Raw genomic sequence first — 18,439 nt, 5'->3', positions numbered from 1 at the left:
CAGAACACTGAAAATTGAGGCTTGAGAGATGGGTATTATTGAACGATTCTTGTTTTCCGGGGAGCTGCAGTTAAATTCAGTGCTCTCTAGTTCTGTAGACTGAATAAATGTAGTGAATAAGGCACCTACGTTAATACAGTCGTGATTCTTACTTTTAATGTTGTTAGGGTATCTGCTTGTTAAATAATCTTCCCCCTTCCCCCATACCCCGGTAGCACATACTCCTAGTCAGTTACTAGACGAAGATATGGACCCATGGTCACCAGCACCGATTTTCAACATTCAGCAGGAATCCTGGGTCAAGTTCAAGTCCCAGGCAGAAGTCTGGTCTCAAGCATGCTACGGGACTTGCAAGGCTCTCCGTAAGGTCAGGTTTTCTTTGTCCCCTGTGTGACACATCTACGTGCTGCTTTTAGAGGCCAGCTTTTTTTGTGATGCGAAAATATTAACAATCATAAAAAGCAATGTGAGTACTTTCTGTGTGTTAGCTGTTATTTGACTACTTGACATTCAGTGAACTAACCGCCCCATGAAGAAGTGAGAATTTCTATCCCCATGTCTCAGTTGGCAAGCAGTGGAGCCAGAATTCAACCCATTCCTCACTAATGTGCTCAGGTTCAGTCACTCACTGCCATTGAGTTGATGCCCGCTCATAAGGACCCTATACGACAGGACAGAACTTCCCCTGTGGGGTCTCGCGGATGTGAATCTATACTGGAACAGACATGTCATCTTTTTCCAACAGAGTGGCTGGCATTTTGAGCAGCTGACTTTGTGGTCAACAGCCCACTATGCCACCAAGGCACCTTGTGCCCAAGATAAGACACAGTTATCACTATCTGTTCTGCTCTGAGTATCCATCAGTCCCGCCCAATCCAACGCAGAGAGCCATGTATCCGCCTCCCTTTCAGCAATACAGAAAGTTGTTGATAATGTCAGCAGGAGCCTGGGCCACGGGCACAGAATCAGCGCTGAACATCTGCAGCGCTGAACATCTGCTGAGTCCCAGGCCTGTGTTACATGCACAGGTGGGTGCCACCTGTTTGCCGAAGAGTGGGCAGAGAATGGCTTCTGACCCAGACTCTTTCCAGAGTGACAGAGGTCATTTCTGGGAGAGGCTTCCTTCAAAACAATGATGCCCATGTATTAGTCTGGGTAGACTAGAGAAACAAATCCACAGAAACTCATATGCATATAAGAGAGAGTTTTGTATAAAAGCTAAGTGTACATTAAGAAAGTATCCCACCCCAGTCTAGTCTAAGCCCCTAAGTCCGACATTAGCCCATATGTCCGACACCGATTTACAAAGTCCTCCTCAAAGCTGGCAGGGGTCTCCATACGGCTTCTCCAGCACCCAGGGTTGCATCAAGGTAGGTCCATATGCCTTCTACTCAGGGATGTCTCACAGGAAGTGAGCCTTGCCAGCTGAGGCAAGGAACTAGCTAAGTCAACCAGAAAGGTGAGGCTCACCAAGCCATTTATTTCTCCACCCTTCAATTAATCCCACTTGTGTTTGTCAGCCAGGTTGGCACAATAAACCTTAACTATCACACCCGCATTTGAAAAAGAATAGCAAGTGTCTGAATATTTACTTAACGGACACATAGGCCTGGTCATTCTCACTTTACAGTTGGAGACTTTGGGGGTTCAGAGGGGTGCCCTAAATTCCTGTGACACCCGGGGAAAGGAGCTGACAGGATGATGGCCAACCAAGGGGTGAGCATTCTCTTAAACAGCTGTAACTGGTGATCTCCCCTTAACCTCAAAACAATCGTAGGAGGTCTGAACTCAGATGTTCTCTTATGATTCGCCTCAGAGAGGTTAAGTAACATGCCAGGGGACACTTAGTTCACGGGTGTGGAGCTGAAACAGGTTGATCAAATGATGCTTCTACATCTGCAGGATGCCAGCTAAGACAGCCCCAAGCGTTTTCTTTGTTTTAAAGAGAGTTTGAAAACAACTCGATATTTAATAATGAATACAAAGTGTATGTAAATAAAGTAGAGCCCTGGTAGTTCCATGGCTAAAGCGCTCGGCTTCGGAACAGAAGGCCAGCAGTTGGAACCTATGGGAGAAAGATGTAGTAGTCTGCTCCTGGGAAGATTCACAGCTTTGGAAACCCCCTGGTGAGTCCTACCCCATCCTATAAAGTTGCTGTAAGTTGGGAAAGACTCAATGACAGTGGACTTTGATTTGGAAATATATAGATAAGTAGATAAACCATAGTATGAATTCAATTTTTAATAGTAATGGAATATTTTGAATAGTTCTGAGTAGATGGGAAAGAGGTTTTTATGCTTGTTCTATAGATGCATATGTTGAGGTTCAGATGGGTTAAATGATCTGTGGGAGTACGGCAACAGGATGCCATGTGAGCGCACATTCCTATCAAGTGTTGAGGGAAGATGTGTCAGGGGGGCTGTGTCTCCATAGGCACCAATCAGTGGCAGGTGGCACTGTGTCTATAAGTGCCTAACATCAAATTGAGGGTTTAGAGTATTTAGGACAGACACCTTAATGCAAGGGTTTGGTTGATTACACAGATAATAGAAGAACTGAGACAGCAAACAAAACAATGAAGGAACCAGAGGTGGATAAGCACACCACGAGGGATAGAGGGAAGATGACCTGTATATACAGCTACCTGGCCTACCTGGTGGAAGCTTTAAATATGGTGGACTGTTTGGCATGAATCGGATCTACCGAGGAATTATTCCTGCTGCTAGAGAGCCCTGATAGAGGCAGAGGAGAAGAAATACTCTGGTTTTTCCCTTCCTCCTGCCCTCCTTACTTGCAACACTGCCTCCCATTGACCAAACATATCTGGGGACAGTCAAAACAGAGCATGAAGATAGAGAACGGAGCAGGGGCTAAACAAAGAAGAGAGAGACCAGGCCATATTCACAACCATTCCTAACCCTTCAGAGTCCTGCTCCACTGCAGACAAGAAAGCTCTCTGGCATCTATAGGAAGCACATGGATTAATGTTTGAACCTTTTATTTAAATTAGTTTTTATAGAGCAGATGGCAGTTTTATACCCAGCCTTTCCTACACATTCTGATTCAACTCATCCCCTGACATCCCCTCAATGCATGATTGCTTATGCCACTTCCTCCCTATGCCTCCTCCTTCTTCCCAACTCTCTAAACTTTGTCCTTGGGTAAATGCTGTCCTTTGGATTTTAAACCACTAGTAAGACAGGGGTGAGCTCAGTTGCAACCCTGAAGAACAAAGGTTGACCATAGCCTTGGGGGATCCCACCAGTCTCTATCTGACCAGTAACCATGATCTTCCTTATGATTTTGCATCTGTTCCACATTTTTCTCCCCTCTATCCAAGACTTTTTAGAACTGGTGGTGGCAGCTGGGCACCATCTAGGTTTTCTGGTCTTAGAGTTGTGGAGACTGGTGTTTGTGTGGTCTATTAGTGTACTCAACTAGTTATTTCCTGGTGACTTTCAAATTTCTTCACTCTGTTTTCTTCCAAGCAGGGAAAGACCAATGGCTGCACCATAGACAGCTGTTCATGAGCTTTAAAGACCCCACCTGTTCGTATGTTCTGCCCATTTTAAAAACTGGATTATTGATAATCTTTTTTTTATTGATCATCTTCTTAAGGTGTTTATATTTTCTATAAATTGTAGAGGTTAGTCCCTTGTCAAATTAGGGTGTAGACCATTGCCCTAGTGAACTATTATCCCATTGATCTTGGTATTCCTTAGGACTATTGTCCTCAGCCCTCAAGCCCAGCAATTGGTTTCCTCAGGTATTGGGTTACATTTAAGACATTTTGTAGTTTCCCTCCTGTATGCTGCACCATTCAGGAACATACTTGCAATGATACACATACAAATTTCCTCTCAAACCTTTATATATTTGGGGATACACTCCCTCTCCAATCTTTGTGTCTAACCAATCAGATGTCATTACCAAAATATTTTTTTCCTAATCTGTGGGTTCTCTTTATACTCTGGGGGGGAAATCTTTGGATGCATCAAAGTGTCTTAATTTTTAGGAAGTCCCCAATCATTTAGTTAAGGAACCCTGGTGGTGCAGTGGCTACACATTATGCTGCTAACCACAATGTCAGCAGCTCGAACCCACCAGGTGTTCCAACGCAGAATGATGTGGCTGTCTACTCCTCAGAAACTCACAGTAGGAGATGACCCCTGTCTTACAAGGTCACTATGAGTCAAAATTAATGTATTGTTAATGTGTTTGGACCATCTAATTTGTCTTCAGTTGTTTGTGTGTCTTTCACTATGTTTGATAAGTATATGCCATATGTCAGGGTCTCAAAGATCACCTCTATTTTTCATTGATAGTCTTTATCATTCTAATTTCTACATTAAATCTGTTATGCATCTTGAGTTGGTTTGTGTACAAGTCCTGAGCTATGGGTCCTGTTTTGTTCTTCTACAAATGGACATTCAGCTTTGCTAGCTCCAAAAGAGGCACTCTCTTCCCCATTTAATGTGTTCTGGTTCTTTGTCCACGATCAGCTGTTTATCGGTGGATGGATTTACTTCCAGGTTCTCATTTCTGTTCCATTGGACTGTGTGTAGGACCCCTGGTGGCATAGTGGTTACATGTTAGGCTGCTAACTGCAAGGTCAGCAGTTCAAACCACCAGCCAGTTCCATAGGAGAAACATGAGGCTTTCTACTACCATAAAGAGTTACTGTCTTGGAAACTCACCGGGGCAGTTCTACCCTTTCCTACAGGGCCTCTATGAGTCAGCATTAAGTCCATGGTAGTGAATTGGTTTTGGTTTGGTCTGTGTATTTCTCTATTGTACCAGCACAAGGCTGTTTTGACCACTGTGTCTGTGTAGTAGGTTCTGAGATCAGGAAGGGGGAGGCCTCCTACTTTATTCTTATCTTTCAGTTGCACTTTGCTTATCTGGGATTCTTTCCTTGAGCACATGGATTCTTCAAGTGCTACAACTGCTAGGGGCTCTAGATTATCTGGGCTGCAGGCATGACACATGACATGGACACAAGCTGTAGCCCACACACAGCCCTCAGGCCGGCAGTGTTTGCAAACATTTTGAGTTCATTGCCAACAGCTAATGGAACCTTGTTGGCTCAATTGGTGAAGCAGCTGACTGCGAACCCCAAGTCTGGCAGCGTGAGCTGACCAGTCATTCTGTGGGAGAAAGGCTCCCATTCTGCTCCCGTAAACATCTGCAGCCTTGGGGACCTTGTGGGGCAATTCTACTCTGTTCTGTAGGGTCGCTATGGGTCAGAACTCTCCATGGGAGTAAGGGGTTTTTTTTGGTCAACAGTTTGGCCAGCAAACTGGCCATATTTGACACTCAAGTTAAAATCTCAGCCTCACCGCTAACATTCCCTCTTCCTTACTCTCCCCTGCCCGCTTATCTTCCCGGCACCGATCATCCTCTGATACGTGGCACATTTCCGAATTCATATGTTCCTTCTCCACCAACGGGTATGGCCCTTGAGGTCAGGGATTCTTGTCACTGCGCTCACTGCTTTATCCGCACTGCCCAGGAGAGTGGCGGGCACACAGCTGGCACGCACACAAGAGCTACTTGTTAAATGAATGCGTTTTATAATGGGAAATTCCACTAGAAGAATCTGGACTTTGGATTTTCTTAACAACACCAGATTTGGCAACCCCCCTGGGTCACGTAACGCTGGCAACTAGTGGCTACAGTTACCCTTTTTATAGACAGCGCCTGAGTTCTCGCTCCAGTTTGCCTCAGTCCCCACCACGCCTTACAGACTAATGTCGGTAGCCAGCTTCACTCATATCCACCACCTGCTTGGCTGCTGCAGGCATTGGATTTGCGCCCTGTGATTTGCCCATTTCCCAGACAGCTGGGGAGACTGAGGCAGGGTCGGGTGAGTGACAGGCCTCCGACTCTCCTTTTACACTGGGTTCTAGTTCTGAGCCTTTGTGTGACAATGATTATACTCCCTGCGGGAGTGAGTCCTCCAGTCAGCACAGTCCTTTAGTAAATGCGGCACCGGCACTATGCTGGGAGTTTGGGTACACTGTGACAAATGCCCACGATGCCTGCCCACAACAAGATTAAAATCGAGAAGGGGTGGCTGTGTGCTGTCTTCAAGTAGATTTCACCTCATGGTAAACCCATCAAGCATCGTATTTATGTGTTGGGCTTCAAACGACAAAGTCAGCGGTTCTAAACTACCCACTGCTCTGAGGGAGAAAAACTTTCTACTCTAAAGAGTTACAGTCTGGGAAACCTAAGGGGGAGGTTCTATTCTGTCACTGTGAGTTGAAGTCGACTCAGGGGTCGTGAGTTTAGTGTGGTCTAGAATCTTTATGGAAGCAGATTGCCTTGTCCTATAGGGTCGCTAGCAGGACATATACCTGGTGGTGTCATGGCTACACGTTGGGCTGCTAACTGCAGAGTCAGCAGTTTGAAACCACCAGCTACTCTGAGGGCGAAAGGAACGGCTTTCCACTGCCGTAAGGAGTCGCGGTGTCAGAAACTCACGGGGGCAGTTCTAACCTGCTCTACGGCAGCCAGTGTGGCTTGGTTGGGAATCTTCATGGAAGCAGATTGCCTGATCGCCCGAGCACTACTGAGTCTGATCCACTCAACTTCCCCGTGGCAGCTGAGCCCTTACTTAATTGTGCTGCCAAGAAACCAAACCACTCTCTGCCATGAAATCGATTCTAACTCACAGCACCCCTATAGGGCAGAGTAGAACTGCCCCTGTGGGTTTCCCAGACCAGAAATCTTTACAGGTACGGGAAGCCTCCTCTTTCTCCTGTGGAGCGGCTGATGGTTTTGAACTGCTGGCCTTGCAGCTCACAGCCCAACATGTAACCCACTCTGCCACCATGGCTCCTTTATTTCAGGGGAGTAGCCCCTTTTCAGGCACCCTGGTGGCATCGTGGGTTACAAGTTGAGCTGCTACTGTAAAAGCAGCCATTTGAGACCACCTCCTGCTCTGAGGGGAGGAGGCCTTCTGCTCCCGTAAAAAGGGACAGCCTCTGGAAGCTAAGGGAGCAGCAATTCTACTCTGTTCTCTGGGCTCGCTGAATCGGAATTGACCCGAGGGCCGCTTCTCAACTGTCAGCATTGCTAGGAAGTCCCTGAGTGGGAAGTGCTTACTGCTCAACTGCCAGGTTGGAGGTTTGAGTTCCACCAGAGGAACCTCAGCAGAAAGGCCTGGCGATCTACTTCTGAAAGAGCAGCCACTGAGAACCTGGGGGAGCACAGTGTTACGCTGACACAGACTCCATGGAAACTAGTGTAGCACTGATGGAAATTTGGGGGGAATACAGCAATCACACATCCAGTTTTCCGTGATTCCAACTCTGGGAATTCCACGGGCCAACAAGCCATGTTAAGCTCTGGGCCTTTGCACGTGCTCATTTCCTTCTGGGCTCTTCTACACCTCCTCCAAGGCGGACTCGTGTCAAGGCTCCATTCTCCTTCTAACAAGGCAGTCCTCTGACCGGTGCACTCCGGCTCTGCAGTAGACGCCCTTCACTGCGCAGGACTGTGGTCTTTGGACCTTCTTGAGGACAGAGCGCCTATCTCTCCGCAAACCGATGGTTGCAATGTTTAAAGGACCACACGCATTCAACTGGCAGTGTCCAATTCGCTAAATTGGCATTTCTGACTAAAGCCCTGTGCCCCCTCCTTCCAGGGGTGCTCTTTAACCCCGTGCACCAGCCTTCTTACGCCACCCCGCTTCTTCTCAGCCCAAGGGCTGGGCACCAAAGGGCACTTTCCTACCTCTCCAAGGACTATGTCCGCTGTGAACTCACTGCCATCGAGCTGATTCCGACTTACAGAGACCCTGTAGGGCAGAGTCGAAATGCCCTTGTGGGTTTCTGGGGCTGTAAACCGTTGTAGGAGTAAAAAGCCTTCTCATTTTCCCAGGAAAAGCGGCTGAGTGTTTCGAACTGCTAACCTTGTGGTTGACAGCCCAACAGGGTAACCCAGGACGTCATCAGGGCTCCTAGACCTCACTGCCATGTGAGTAGAACTGCCCCCCACTCCCCACCCCCCAGCCCCCGCCCTGGGTTTCCGGGATGGTAGCTCTTTCCAGGAAAGGCAGCCTGTCTTTCTCCCCAGGGGCATCGGCTGGTGGTTTCCAACAGCTGACCTTGCCAGGCACCCGACGCAGAACCACGATGCCACCCGGGCTCCACTGGAAAGCGAGCAAAAGCAGCCAGGGCCACCTTCCTTCCTGAGCAGTTCCCTGGAATCTTTTTCCTCCCCGGCTGGGGTGGGGGCAGCGGCGCAGGCGCAGGGAGGGCCGTACCCCTCCCGCCGCCCGCCCTGCGGATTTACCTTGCTCCCTTGGCTCAGGATCTGCCAAGGCCACGATTCCACGCTCCCGAACAGCGAGTTCCTGATCAAGCCCAACATGACGCCGCCTGGCGCTCTGGAAGCACAGGCAACACCACCACCAGAGCGGGAAGCAGGGTGGCGGCGACTCCGCCCCAGGGACGGTGCTCCGGGAGGCGGGCTGGGGGCGGGCGCGGGAGGGGTGCCCTTGTCCCTTCCCCGCCTCCGCAGGGAGCAGGGCGGCTGGCTGGGGCCGCCTTTACGCTCCGCGGCGGCTGCGGATCCCCTTTTACTCGGAGTCTGAGTTCATTTCCCTGGGTTAGGGTTGGGGTTGAGTTCTGGGGGTAGAGGGACCTAGAAACAGGTGCTTCGCGGTTCACAGGCTATGGTGGTGGGGACGTACCTAGAGGAATTCATCCCGGTTCAAATCCACCAGGCAGAAGCTCTGCAGGGAAAAGATGAGCTGCCTTCCATCAATGTTTTAGGCACAGGTCCTGCTTGCCTTTTCCAAAGCTTGGCTTTGGGCGTTCTCATTCCATTCAAAACCTAAAGTTTAGACCACCTTCTTGTTGCCCAGGAGGCTCCTTCACAACAGAGCTAGATGTGATGGGCCCTGGAACTTTTCAGTCCATTCTTGTGGCCGCTGTGTGTTTAAGTGCCTTCTTCCAGCACTATGAGACTCCTGTGAGCCATAAAGTTTTCATTTCTCCAGGCCTTTCTTCCTACTCTCTCTTGGTCTGGAAGCTTTGGTGAAACCGGTCCACCACAAGCGTCTCTGATAATATTTGAAATACCGGTGCCCTAGTTTACAGCAGCATAGCTACACCACAGTGTAACACTGATGGTTGGGTGGTGGAAACCTCCCCACGACCAGCCAGTTTTATTACTATTGAGAGCTGGTGCCATGCCAACCATTTGCCAAATATTACCTCTGCTTCACACAGCACTGAAGATGTTTTTCATCCTTATTTTACAAATGGAGACGCTATGACTCAAGATAATGCAGCAGCTTTCCTGATGCTATAAACCAGTATTTGTGCAACTTGGTCAGGGTTTGAATCCATGTTTGTGGTTGCCATTTTTCTACTGCGCCGTAAGCCGCCCTGACCATTAAGTTGTCTAGTTACTCAAGATTACCGTTTGAACCTTTCATTGAGATTTGGGTACATTAGTACCTGTGATAGGTAGATGACACAACCTTGCTTGCTCAAAGTGAGGAGGACTTGAAGCACTTGCTGCTGAAGATCAAGGATGGCAGCCTTCAATGTGGATTACAACTCGATGTTAAGGAAAACCCAAATCCTCACAATTGTAACATCGGGATAAATGGAGAAAAGATCGAAGTTGTCAAGCATCTTGTCTTGATCGAATCCACAATCAATGCTCTTGGAAGCAGCCATCAAGAGATCAAGTGATTCATTTTATTGGACAAATCTGCTGCATAAGTCTTTAAAGTGTTGAAAAGCCAGGATATTACTTTGAGGACTAAGGTGTGCCTGGCCCCAGCCATGGTATTTTCAGTTGCCTCATATGCATGTGAACGTTGGTCATTGAAGAAAGATGCATTTGAATTATGGCGCTGGTGAAGAATATTGACAGTGCCATGGGCTGCCAGAAGAACCAACACATCTGTCTGGGAAGAAGTACAGCTGGAGTGCGCCTCAGGGGGAAGGAGGGAGAGCCCGTCTCATGGCCTTTGGACATGTTGCCAGGAGAGACCAATTATGAAGGACATCATGCTTGGTAGAGGGGCTGCGGAAAAGAGAAAGGCCCTTAATGAGAGCGATTGACATTCTGGCTGCAACATTGGGCTCAAACAGAATTACAATCGCAAGATGGCACCGGGCCAGGCAAGGTTCCGTTCTGTTGTACATCGGGTCACTGTGTATCAGAACGGATTTGATGGGACCCAACAACAACATTAGTTTTCCTTTCAACAACTGCGCCCATTTTGTTCCGTGGTTTTAAATACAGTCTTTTCAATGTAACCCCAGTCTTCCCATTTCCTCCCTGGGTTCCCTGTTTTGTTTGTCCTTTCATGCCTTCTGGACTTGTTCGTCCTTTCCTGTCAATTCCTGCCTCTGGACTTGCACATGCTGTCCTTTCAGTATCATGTGGTGGATTGTCCTGAGGAGTTATGGTCCTCGTGAGTATTATTGTTCACTTTAGTAGGGCAAACAGTCTACATTCCAAGGACCCAGCCAGAGGATACCCTTCCCCACAGGTAGCAAGGGCAGAACACAGCCAAAGGCATTGTGAATGCTTCTTCCTTCCACCTTATCACAAAGATAACCAACCAATGAGTTGGACATAGTTTCAGTAACCCATCTCATTCAAAGTTGTTTAACCGGTATTAAAAGAGCCCGCCCCAATTACCCATGATCTTTTCTGTCCAGCGGGCCGCTGCCAGAGCTAAGTACTGATGTCCCAGTCTGTGAGGTCCTCAGTGCAAATAAACTAATGTCTCTCCATTCGCTCCAGGTCACTTTTCCAGCCCTTGGCCTCTCTATAGTGGGCATCTCTCTCTCTTCTGGGCTTGAACCCAAACAATTGTATAGATCGATTGTTTGGTTCCCATTAATAATAGATGTTTACTGCTGTTTCTTCTCATTTTGAATCCTATTACATCAGCAAACAAAGATCCCCAAAGCTCGACTCCATCCATGACATCAAGATTGAGTCTGCTTTGAGAAGGCAGCTCGTCCTCAGTCATATTTGAGTGCCTTCCAACCTGTGGAGCTCATCTTCCCACTCTGTATCTGACAGCGTTTGGCCGCTATTTGTGAGGTTTTCAGTATCTGACAATGTTACACTGCTATTGATAAGATTGTCAGTGGCTAATTTGTCAGAAGTGGACACCTTGTTTTTTCTTTGTAGTCTATTCTTAATCTTGATTCATGTTCATTCAGCTTGGATGGCCCTACTGGTATTTGAAATACCCATGACACAACTTCCTGCATCCCAGTCGGGCAGACTGACAGACCAGTGGTGGCTTGCCTTGCTGAAGATGATTCTACAATGATTGCAGCAGCAGAAATTCAAGCCCGATTTGAGAGAGGACATGGAACAAGGGATGCCATTGCTGATGTCAGATAGTTCTTGGCTGGAAGCAGAAAATACCAGAAAAATGTCTACGTGTGCTTTATTGACTACGCCAAGGCATTCGACTGTGTGGATAGTAACAAACTATGGATAACCTTGAGAAGAATGGTAATTCTAGAACATGTCACTGTGCCCGTTCAAACTGGTACATGGACCAAGAGGCAGTTATGTGAACAGAATAAGGGAATGCTGTAAGACTCAAAACCAGCAAGTGTGTGTCAGGCTGGTATCCTCGCACTATATTTATTTCATCTATGTGCCGAGCAAGTAACCTGAGAAGCTGGATTATATGAGGGAGAACTTGGCATCCAGATTGGAGACAGGCTTGTAGACATCTTTCAATTGCAGAGGACACAACTCTGCTTGCTAAACGTGAAGCCCAAGGACAGCAGCCTTCAGTATGGATTACAACTCAATGTAAAGAAGACCAAAATCCTCACCTCCGGGCTAATAGGTAACATCATGATAAACAGAGAACAGATTGAAGTTGTCAAGGATGTCATCTAGCTTGGATCCATAATCAACACTGATGGAAACAGTAATCAAGAAATGAAACTGTGTATTGCATGGGCCAAATCTGCTGTGTAAGATGTCTTCCGAGTGTTGACGAGCAAGAATGATACTTTGAAGATTAAGGTATGCTAGATCCAAGCTCTGGTATTTTCAATTGCCTCATAAGCATGTGAAAGTTGGCCATTGAGTAAGGAAGACTGAAGAATTGATGCTTTTGAATTACTGTGCTGGTGAAGAACATTGAAAGTACCATGGACGGCCAAAAGAACCAACAAATCTGTATTGGAAAAAGTGCAGAAACAAGGTTGATGAAACGTCCTTTCTTGTACTTTAGACACGTTATCAGCAGAGACCAGTCCCCGGAGAAGGACATCCTGCTTGGTTGTGCAGAAGGGTAGTGAAAAAGAGGAAGACCTTGATGAGATGGATTGACACAGCGGCTGTAACAATGGGTTCAAGATGGAGCAGATTCAGGCAGGGTTTCTTTGTTGTTGTTGTCATGTGTCCAAGTACCTTGACAGTCACTCACAACAGCACATTGTTTGGCTGGATCATGATCCGGGGGTGTAGGTTCAGTGCCAAGGCTGAAGGGTGTGTAAGGACTACAATCTCTTATATTTAAGGGATTCACCTAGTCAATTAATCCTTTGGATTAATTGTTCCCATGTGTCTTTTGATTTTATCAATGTTCTTTCTTCCAGATGGAAAGAGACAATAGTTGCATCTTAGACAGCTTGCTCATAAGTTTTTAAGACCCCAGTTATGACTCACCAAATTAGGAGCTAGAACATTGTCTTTGTGGATTGTATTATGCCATCTGAACTTGATGTTCCCAGCAACAATGGCCCTGAGTCCGTGGGTGTGGAGACTCAGTCCCTTGAGGTGTTTAGTTATGACTGAAAAGTTGTCATACCTTTGCCCCATATATGCATCACGATATCCATGGATATATTTGCAGCATGTACAAAAGTATGTGCAGAAATATTTGCTTCCAGATCTATAACCCCATATGCTATCCCCAGACCTATTCAGCTGTATTGCCTTGTAAATTATTGCTTGTTACTACTGTTATTGCAGAACTGTGCATGTAATCGTGTTTGGTTTCTGGCATGGTTTACCTCGGTTCTTGCTTTGAAACGCTGAAAGAATTCGGGTGGCAGAAACAATTTTGTAGATCCAAGTGACTTTTAGGGCAAAGCACAGCTGCAGGTGTCACCGTCTCAAGGGTACCCAGTACTTTGGGGAGCATCCAAGGCTGCACAGAGACCGCTCTGAAGACGGCCGTTTCAGGGAGAATGGAAAAACACGTGGAAGGAATGCCTGAACTGGAGCTCCGAACCTGCATGCGGAACCAAGAGCGGGAAATCCCAAGGGAGCAGGCGGCCGAGAGCAGGCACCCTCCTCTTGCAGTATGCACCTGAACAAGAGAAGAGAGAGGGGGACAAAGGGCTTGGCCTTCCTGTAGCTGGCTGTTATCTCCACTGGCTGGGTAGGCATGGTTCAGTGTATTGGCTGATCTTATTTGTTGAGTTTAAGCGCACCTGTGTGATGTTTATATTGCTGACGTCTTGCATTGTGTGTGGGGCCAGATTGACTTCCATCTAGGCCTAGGTGACTTGTGTCTGAGCATTCTTAGTTTGGGTTTTCCCATAGGTGTCTAATTAATGTGCCTGATTTCTTTCCAACTCCTTTATTGTGGCAGAGCCAGCTAATTTTCCCTAGAGCAGGCATTCTGGAAGATAACCCCGCTTTTCCCTAGTCAAACACCTTTCAATAGTATTCTCCATGGTTGGTTTTTACTCTCGTGTATTGACCCTGGCTTGCTATGCTGATCTCCTTTATTGTACCCTAATTAATATAAAGGGCAAAAAATTTTTAATTTCATATATTTACTTAATTTAACTTGATCACTGCAAAATTACAAAACGGATTTCACCGACCTAGAAATAATTAAATTAAAATTTCTTTCAGTAAGCAAAAATAGGACACAAAAATAGACGTCGAATTAGTTAAGTTATAGGAAAGTGATGAATATTACAGTTTCGTTCTCCCTTACCACAGGGGAACGAGGGGCTGTCTGCTCCTCTGAGGCAGTGGTTCTCGATCTGTGGGTCACAACGCCTATGGGGGTTGAAAGATTCCTTTCACATGGATTGCCCGATTCATAACAGTAGCAAACTGCATTTATGAAGTAGAAACGAAAATAATGTTATGGCTGGAGAGTCACTGGAGCACGAGGCACTGTATTAAGAGGCCGCGCCTTGGGAAGAATAAGAACCTCTGCTCCAAGGATTGAGTCTTGGCAGCCCCTAAGGAACGGTTCTACTCGGTCCTCTAAAGCTGTTGCGTTAGAATTGACTGGATGGAAGTGGGTTTGGTGGGCTTGGTAGTGTATATGTACTATAGTTTACTTAGCTATTCACCTGTTGATGGGCTAGTTTAGGCCGATTCCACCGTTTTGCTATTGTGAATAATACTGAATATGTGTCCTTTATATCTCTTGGTGCCATGACTCTTGTTTCTCTCTACCACATGTACCTAGTAATTGGATTGTTGGATGATGTGATCTCTCTATTTCGAACTTTTTACAGAAGCATCAGTGGTTGTTCCACTGACAACTCCACCAGTAGTATATGAAAGTTTCGATCTCACCTCACGCTTGCCAATGTGTGTATTGTTTTTGTTTATTTTGATCCTTGTTATTCGTGCTGTGCTGGGGTTATATCTCTTTGTTTCGATTTTCATCTTCCTGAGAGCTAACAAAAAGAAGCCCTGGTGGCAATGTCAGGTAAGTGTTGGCCTGCTAAGGACACGGTGGGCAGTTCAAACCACCAGCTGCTATGTGGGAGAAAGATGAGACTTTATGCTCCTGTGAAGATTTACAGACTTGAAAATTTGAGGGAGCAATTTAGTTCTTCCCTGTGGGGTCACTATGAGCAGGAGTCCACTCGATGGCACTGGGTTTGGTTTTTATAGTTAATGGCTAATGATTGTTCACTTGTTCATGTATTTGTTGGCCATCTGAATATCTTTGTTGAGGAAGTGTAGATTTATGTTCTTTGCCCATTTAAGAAATTTGATTCTTTGACATTTTCTTATGGTGGTATTTAAGTTTTAAAATAAACCCTAAAGATGAATCCCTGGTTAGATGGGTCAATGCCAACTTCCCCCCATAGTGTGTGGGTTCTCATTTTACTCTTTTTGGAGATATCTTTGGTTGATCAGAAGAGTTTAATTCTCAGGATCCCATTTAGCTAGTTCATCTTCTGCTATTTGTGCATTTTTAGTAATGTTTTATATTTTATTTATGTTCTTAGCGTGGCTCACATTTTCCTCCATAATCTTTACAGTTATTGGTTTCATATTGGGCTTTTGACCCATATTGAATTAGTTTTTAATCATTTTATTAGGGGCTCATACAACTCTTATCACAATCCACACATACATCAATTGTGTAAAGCACACTTATACATTAGTTGTCCTCATCATTCTCAAAACTCACTTTCCGCTTGGGTTCCTGGAATCAGCTCCTCATTTTCCTTTCCCATCTCCACCTCCATTCCCACTCCCCCATCCCTCATGAACCCTTGATAATTTATAAATTATTATTTTATCTCATCTTACACTACCCAGCGTCTCCCTTCACCCACTTTTCTGTTGCCCATCCCCCAGGGAGGAGGTTATATGTAGGTCCTGTGATTGCTTCCCCCTTTCTACCCACCTCCTTCCCTCCCAGTATTGCCACTCTCACCACTGATCCTGAGGAGTTCATCTGTCCTGGATTCCCTGTGTTTCCAGTTCCCCTCTGTACCACTGTGCACCCTCTGGTCTAACCAGGTTTTCAAGGTAGAATTGGGATCATGATAGTTGGGGGGAGGAAGCGTTAAGAACTAGAGGAAGGTTGAGAGTTTCATTATTGCTACGGTGAACCCTGAGTAACTCATGTCCTCCCCAAAACCCTCTGCAAGGGATGTCCACTTGTCTACAGATGGGATTTGGATCCCCATCACGCTCCCCTCATTCACGATGATATGATCCCCACCCCTCACCGCCTTTGGTGCTTGAAACCTGGTCCCCTCGGCCCTTCATGATCACACATGTTGGTGTGCTGCTTCCATGTGGGCTTTGTTGCTTCTGGGCTAGATGTCCATTTGTTTACTTTCAAGCCTTTAAGACCCCAGACGTTATATCTCTCGATAGCCGGGCACCATCAGCCTTCTTCACCACATTTACTTATGCACACATTCGTCTTCAGCGTTTATGTGGGAAAGGTGATGACACAATGATAGTTTTTGTTCTTTGGTATCTGCTACCTGATCCCTTCAATATCTCATGATCACACAGGCTTGTGTGCTTCTTCTCTGTGGGCTTTGTTGCTTCTGAGCTAGATAGCTGCTTGTTTGCCTTCAAGCCTTTTAAGACCCCAGACACTATATCTTTTGATAGCCAGGCACCATCAGCTTTCTTCACCACATTTGCTTATGCACACGTTTGTCTTCAGCGATCATGTCAGGAAGGTGGGTATCATGGAATGACTGTTTAGGTGAGCAAGGTGCTCTTGTGTTGTGGGAATGCGTGTGAGGAGGCCCAATGTCCACCTGCTACTCTATTACTAAACCTATAAATATATGCACATAGGTCTATTTCCTCCATAATCATAAATATATTTACATATGTACATGTCTGTATTTAGGCTTCTATGTATGCCCTTTGCCTCCTACTCCTTCCCTCTATTTCCTTACACTTTCTTCCTGTCCCACTACCATGCTCAGCCTTCATTCTGGTTTCAATAATTCCTCTCAGTTACCATGCCCTTGGTCACTCCCTACCAGTCCTCCCATCCCCTCCCTGACACTGGTTTTGAACTTCTCATGTTCCCGTGTCCCTGGGTTGGCCAACACCTCCTCCCTTCCCCTACCTCCCACACTCTCATGTCCCTCTGGGACTGTTGGTCCCGTTATTTTCTTCTCACATTATCTAGGTGGACCTGCAGATACAGTAATATGTGCATAAAATTGTGGATGGCTTTGACAGTACCAAACAAAGTGGCACATAAGAACATGGTGATGACAGCAGCAACACCAACAAGCTCACAAACGAAAAAGCCACTGACATACAAAATTTAAAAGGAGAAAAAAAGAAAAACACAAAAAAACTAAACAATAAAAACAAAATAAAGGAAAAAAAATTCTGTTAGTAGTCCGAGGTCTGTTTGTTGACCTTTAGGAGTGTTTTCCGACTAGTCTGATGGGGTGCCACGTCCTGGCCCCAAAGTCCATGCTTTATCCTCCCTCGGGACCGCCTTGCTCTGCTTCCCCCGCCCCTCAATTGCATGCCCCCAGTGTTTTGCCTCAGTGTGGTGGGGTCAGCTCAGTCGCACAACCCCCACTGTGTCTCTGGTGCTGTCCCGTGGGTCAGTGCAGGATGTCGCATCTTGCAGTGGGGCCGGCTGTCTGGTCCTCTCTGTACATAGGGCTCTCCAAGCCAGGCTATCATCCTCTGAGCTTGGAGGACCCAGGTGTGCTCTGCTCCTCTCTGTTCCTCTTCCTTCCTTTGCTTCAGCTTCCTTCTGGCTATAGTGTGGTAGGTCAGTTCCTTCCCCACACCAGAGGATCTATTTTCATTTTCTGTGGCACTCCCTTCCATGGTGGGGGTTGGGCTGATTCTGGTTAGGGCCGGCATATAGTCCAGTCTCTTTGTCGATTCCTCCCCACACTACGTTGCCCTCATGGTTTGACGTGTCATGGTGGGGTCTGTATGCACATTCCCGTTCTGTGGGCACACAACCAATACTCTCCCCCTGGGTGGGTTAGTGCCCTGTTCCCCCCATGCCATCAACTCAGTTTCTCCCCGCCCCGCTTCTCCGTCCACCTGTCCCCTTCCCCTTCTTTATGTTGGACTTTCATGTACCTCCCTGGGTAGTCTGCACTCACCCCAACTATATATGTTTCCACCCGTTTATTGCGAGATAGGTGTCTATTCTTCTATTCCTGCTGTGCTGATTGTACTGACCTCAGGGGACTCATGTTATACCTGTCCTTGAGTTTGGCTTACCTCACTTAATATGATTCCTTCCAGCTCTTCCCACGAAACGACGTGTTTCATGTGATCGTCTGTGCTTTTCAGTGCTGCATAGTACTCCATTGTGTGTATGTGCCAGAGTTTACTAATCCACTCATCTATCTATGGAAACTTAGGCTGTTTCCAAGTCTTTGCAATTGTGAATTGTGTCACAATAAATATTGGAGGGCAGATGACTGGTCATGTTTTATTTGTTGCTTCCACTGGGTATATGTCCAGTAGAGGGATGGCTGGGTCATAAGGTAGATCAATTTCCGTTTTCTTTAAGTATCACCAGATTGCTTTCCACAGTGGCTGTACAAATCTACACGACCACCAGCAGTGGAGGAGGGTTCCTACTTGACTACAGCCCCTCCAGCACTTGTTGCTCTCTGATTTGCTGATTTGGGCTAGCCTCGGGGGTGTTAGGTGGTATCTCATGGTTGCTTTGATTTGCATTTCTCTT

The 18,439-nt window shown here is 46.5% G+C and overlaps 1 protein-coding gene across 1 annotated transcript in view; it reads right to left on the bottom strand.

The window, feature by feature from the left end:
- The window catches only part of HEBP1 (heme binding protein 1), a 33,531-nt gene extending 25,077 nt beyond the window's left edge, over positions 1-8,454 (bottom strand). Inside the window, exon 1 of the mRNA XM_075553090.1 lies at positions 8,302-8,454. Coding sequence (XP_075409205.1) covers positions 8,302-8,379 — 78 coding nt within the window. The 5' untranslated portion in view covers positions 8,380-8,454. The remainder of the gene's footprint in view (positions 1-8,301) is intronic.
- Between the last annotated feature and the right edge of the window lie 9,985 nt (positions 8,455-18,439).

This window comes from Tenrec ecaudatus, chromosome 6 (genome assembly GCF_050624435.1).
Source record: "Tenrec ecaudatus isolate mTenEca1 chromosome 6, mTenEca1.hap1, whole genome shotgun sequence".
In the NCBI taxonomy this organism is placed as follows: domain Eukaryota; kingdom Metazoa; phylum Chordata; class Mammalia; order Afrosoricida; family Tenrecidae; genus Tenrec; species Tenrec ecaudatus.
The sequence above is the reverse complement of the archived record's forward strand: the minus strand, read 5'-3'. Positions and strand labels throughout refer to the sequence as shown.